Source organism: Athene cunicularia, assembly GCF_003259725.1.
Source record: "Athene cunicularia isolate RWA chromosome 1 unlocalized genomic scaffold, athCun1 chr1_part2, whole genome shotgun sequence".
In the NCBI taxonomy this organism is placed as follows: Eukaryota; Metazoa; Chordata; class Aves; order Strigiformes; family Strigidae; genus Athene; species Athene cunicularia.
Window position 1 is genome coordinate 5,365,004 of NW_020799092.1, and position 5,225 is coordinate 5,370,228.

Below are 5,225 nucleotides of genomic sequence, written 5' to 3' on the forward strand. Positions count from 1 at the left end.
TCACTTATGCTGCAGAGTAGCCCCAGTTTTCAGCATGCTGTTTGTCTGTTTACTCCTAGCTTGTCAGAATCAACAAACCGAGATGGGTCTCGTCAGGGTGAGATTTTTGGCTTGCTATTTTATGAGACTGAATGGTGTGACATAATGAACCAGAGGCTGTAGTTTCACATACACTTTAAGTTGCTTGATGCCTGTACTGTAGTTGCCCATTTTCTAATTCTGGAGCACATGCTTGCACAGCCTTGCACTAAACCAAATCAAGAAACTAATCCAAGCTAAAACAAACGTGTACAGAAAATCCTTTTTAACTGACTTCCTATGGCAGCCTCAGAAACACATACATCAGTAAAAAAAGGTGTATGTAAATAAATAGCACAAGACAGGGGAAGGTGAGGATTTCTTTCTTTTTTCAGTATCTGTGCTGGATAACATTATGTGAAACTGGGACCTCACTTATGACATGTAAGATATGTTTTGATGCTGACTGGAACTCTTCATTATGCCATGTGGCAAGAGTTTACAGTGTGCTATTATGCAGCTGGGTGGTTAAAGTACTTAATTAGTCTTCTGTTCTAGTTACATTCCATATGTTACACTCAGTACCGTACTACCCTGACTGCCTTCTAGTACTACAGCCACAGAACTTTTTACTTAGACTTTCAATTTTATTACTTCTGACACAGAAGTATAAAACATAAACTCTTCAGAGCTTTCATATCTTTCACTATTCTACTGAGAGAGCATACTTTATGGATTTCTTGTTCTTTTTAAAAAAATTTATTATAATTTGTTTGTCATCTTTTCTAGATACACAAGTATCAGTGGTCCCATACTGGCACTTGCCTGGCTTGGGTATTATCGTCTACCTGCTGAAACAGAGCACTAGTGATTTCTTCAGTTACTACGATAGCCACCGTCAGAGTGTTAACAAACTGCAAAATGTGGAGCAACTCCCACCAGATGAAATAAAAGAGGTAATAGTTCTTCTGACTCTGTAGTCTCTATATTGTTTGTAACTGAGACATAGCTGTAACAGAGATTCCAAACCATCTTGGATAAGTAAATAGTTCCAGTTCTTGTGCATATTCCTTTCTACTCTTGATAAAGGGGTCCATAGAATGAGTGATCTAAAACTTTGGGGAAAATATTGGGCTTAACTTTTTGTAAAAGTTGTGATTTTCATTATAGATCCTTAGGAATACGTTTAATTTCTTCACTTTTTGGTCAGCAACATTATGCAAATTCAAAATAGAGAGCATGTTTTTTAAGAAATAGTAGCTGACAAGGAATTGATAAAGTAATTTTATTTGCTTATTTCTCTTGATGCTCTGTTGGTTTCCTTATCACAGCTGTGTCAGTCGGTTATGCCAGCTGGGGTTGACAAAATCTCCACTTCCCAAAAATACGTTTTGGCAAGGCGACGCCTGGTGAAGCTAATAAACAACCGAGCCAAGCTGCTTTCTCTCTGTTCTTGTATCCTTCTAAAATTGAAATGACCCTCAAGGTGATGCTTCAGAAAAGCGGAGAAATAGGAACATGTTCTTTTTACCTAGAATTCTGACCACTTTGAACAACACTTCTTACAAAAATTAAATTTAAAATATTGAAAATTAAATTAGTAAGAGGGTACTGTTCTGCTATTGTCAGAATGTAAGTATTTTCAAGTTAGTAATTCCCATCATGGAAACCCTGATAGGACTTTCTGCAACTTTATAATGGAGGAGTTATTGCAGCCAGCTCTTCCGTTCAGTATCCAGACCCACTAAACATCCATATATGTACAAGTGTGGTGGAAGAAGTATTTTGAAAAATAATTTTGAGGTGCCCATCAGAGCAACTGGAGTTTCCAGTCTGTGGAAACAGCTCTGATCTCCCAGAACCAGGTGGCGATGAAATAAAAACAGTCATGGGAATTATAGAACAGTTGACCTTGCATAAACCTAATCTCATAAGAAACAGTAATTCTATAGAAATAAATAGTCACACACAAAATAATTGTCTGCAGTGGATCAGAATTTTCCTCTGGAAATTCTTTGGGAAAGATGTGCTCTTGCAGACTTACCTGTTGTAACTTAAGATGTTACTGCCACCCCCAGCTTGATAACCTCAGCTTTAATTCACTGTCTCTGCACCTGAGTTCTCATTACAAACCACTTGAGCACTCATACTCTGCTCTGGCGCAGAGTGTTGGTTTAAAGCCTCTCCTGGGTGAGTAGCAGTCTGAAGTAACCTAGCCAGCACTGCACTGAGGCAGGTGAGGAGACCCCATAGCAGTGGGAGCCAGAAGCCTCTGCTGGAGGAGGCGACAGATGGTTGAGCTAACATCTTCAGCTCCTTCAAAGCATGTAAGCATGCTTATATAGTAAACCTACAATCTGAAGACAACAAAATTAGATGACTTCACTTAGCTGTGTCTACAGATATTATAGAAATATGTCTGTTTATTCTTTGGCGTCATCTGGAACACTATCTACTGCATTGCACACCCACTGACTCCCAAGACCCGCTGCTGTCGTCCAGGATGTCATTTAAGAAAGGAAGGCTCCAAGGTAAAACTTCTAAAAGTGCCTTTGAATAACTGCTTATGGTTAACTTTAAAACTGATTTGCTGCTATTAATATTTTGCCATTTATATTTAATAAAGGAGATTTTGGTTGGATTTGTCACACCTTTGGATTTTTCTGCTGGAGAATTTGCAATACAAATACTGTTAAGTCAGACTTTTGGGTTTTGTCTATTACACCTGACCTCCAAAGGAAAGTAAAATTAAACAATTTTTTTTGTTGTTCAAGTGAAGTTCAAATAATGTCATCAGATCAGTGATTCAAAACAATTTGTAGGAAAACATTTCATATAATAATCTAAGATTAAATTAAGAACTAGAATTAATATTGGTGGTTTTAGAAGTATTTTTAGAATTGTAGGCAGCATTGATTCATCAGAAGCTTTTAAGTTTGTTGGATTTTGGCTTAAAAAAGAATGGAAAAAAATCAGAATTTGTCATCCAGGGAGGACTTTTTGCTTAAAGTGCCCTGTTGTGCGATCAAAATTATTTATGGCTCTTAATGTATTTTCTCTAAATCATTTTAAATAAAAAAAATTAGTGTAATTTCTAATGTGCAAGTTTGGAACACTGCATTTTAAACATGTGGAGAAGACTGTGGAGCAGCCAACCAAATTTTAATGTTTCATTTTCTATCACTAGATTCCTTTGGTTCAGAGCCTAACTTGGATTTCACTAGTAGACTGAATCGAGTTAGCCAGCATGATATAGAACAGGTAAGATGTGACAGTGTCCTGAAAAATACAGAATGTGCTTGATTACCATACAGCTATTGAGAGCAGTCTGATGGTAGTTTTCCCACCTCTAAATAACCTGGGTAACACCAACAGGATATAACTTAATTTAGGATTAATGAAATGCTGCAAAATTTTTTTGGAAGGTGTTATGAAGCAGGTAGCAGTTGTGCTGCTGCACACATGTTTTCAAGTCTTAATATAAAAAGTTAAATGAGCTAGACTTAGAAAAAAATGTGAGGGCAGGATTCCAAATTTTCTGTGATCCTGTAGCTGTTTACTACAGGTCAGCTGCAGCTAGACTGTAGAGAAAGGAGGTTGGAAAGGATAACAGAAACCAAGAAGACTATGAAACGTGAATGCTAGCAAAGTAGTGAGTAATTTACAGTGTGTAAATCTAATGCAGAGTTGGCAGAAGATTGTTTTTATTAATCCCACTGACATTTCTACTGCTGCTTGTGCAGAAAAATCTGCTCAAAAACGTGCACTTTCAAGTATCTTTGTAAAATCTAGAATTATAAGAACAGTTTTATGTGTTTCTTCTGATAAGGCATCCATCTTATTTCATTTGTTCAAAAGTAAAATATACAGTAGCATCTTGCAGAAATACTTGGAATGTAATTATTTTTTTCAGGGATTGTTTACATCTGTATTAATGAAAAAATGTCTATGCATGTGGACTCGTAACTCCTAAAGAGTCCTTAAAGGACTAGGTAAATTTGAATTGCAAGAGGTGTTTGTATTAATTGAAGAATCTGAGTTCCTAAATTGAGGAGTTTAATTTCTAAAATAGGAACTTAATTCCTAAAATCTGGAGAGGCTGTGAGGTGGTAATATTTGGATAATCTGTAAATGCTCTGAGTCACCCAAAAACCTCTGTACAAAGGCTCTATCCATTATATAATTTAGAGAGGAAAACATAAGGGAAGAATGAATGCAAGTAGTACTTATTAGGAGAGTCAGAAAAAACATAGTTTTGAAGTGGTTTAGAGAATAAATCATAGTGAAAGGGTGTTGATGATGGGTAAGCTAACATTCCAGAAAGAGAAGATTATGTATTGATGACTGCAAATCTCTGTTTCTTAGCTTCAGATTGAAGCCACGAACAGCTTTGGTGAATCCCTGCAGAAGAAGCTTCTGGACATTGAAGGATTATATTCTAAAGTTCGGTCACGATACACTTTTATTCAAGCTCTTGTTAGACGTATCCGTGGTCTCCTAAGGATATCAAGGACCTAAACAACTGATACATGTTGCTTGTCCCTTGAAGCAATGTACTAGGGCAGGCCTTCTGGATCATCAGATTTTATAGATCACACATTTTCTAAATAATGTCAAAAATATTTTGTTACTTTTTTTTTTTCCTATCCCTATGGATCAGCTTTGTGTATTTTCCTACTGCTCCAAACTTGGCAGGAAAAATAAAGGATTGTTTTGAACTGAGTTATATGATTAATGTAAAATTTCAAGCAAGAAAGAAATATAACAGATCATAAAGGAAACAAAAGTAGTTCTGCAACTGTGAAGATGTTACATTTATGGATGCTTTCAGAGAAAACATGGGGTTCAAGTTTCAGCACTTGCAGACTGATCACTCTGGTGGGGATTCTGTGAAACGTGATTCTTCTGCACTGTGAACTGCTTGTTTCTGCTTCCTCTTGTCCTGCCTTTTTTCAGCTGACTGAAGTACAAGCTGCTTTTCTTGGTGAGAATGATAAGAAAAAAGAAAAAAATATGGGGAAAATAATGGAAGGGTGACTGCCTGAGGTTTGGTTCCTGTAGCTTGGGGCAATAAAGGTTTCTGTGCTGTTATTGCTGGAACAGTATAAAGACATAATGAAATGCATGAGGAGGAAGCCAATATCCTTAGTTCTGTAGTTACAGATTGTTCTCACAAGAGAGATTAATCTCTTACAGTCTCTTTATGT

The 5,225-nt window shown here is 36.7% G+C and overlaps 1 protein-coding gene across 1 annotated transcript in view; it reads left to right on the plus strand.

The window, feature by feature from the left end:
* NUP205 (nucleoporin 205) overlaps positions 1-5,225 on the plus strand; it is a 50,722-nt gene extending 45,497 nt beyond the window's left edge. Inside the window, 6 exon segments of the mRNA XM_026868278.1 lie at positions 1-97; positions 808-974; positions 1,350-1,473; positions 2,421-2,549; positions 3,206-3,279; positions 4,384-5,225. The exon segment at positions 1-97 is cut by the window's left edge and continues 9 nt beyond it. Of these exon segments, the coding sequence (XP_026724079.1) occupies positions 1-97; positions 808-974; positions 1,350-1,473; positions 2,421-2,549; positions 3,206-3,279; positions 4,384-4,536 (744 nt within the window). The 3' untranslated portion in view covers positions 4,537-5,225.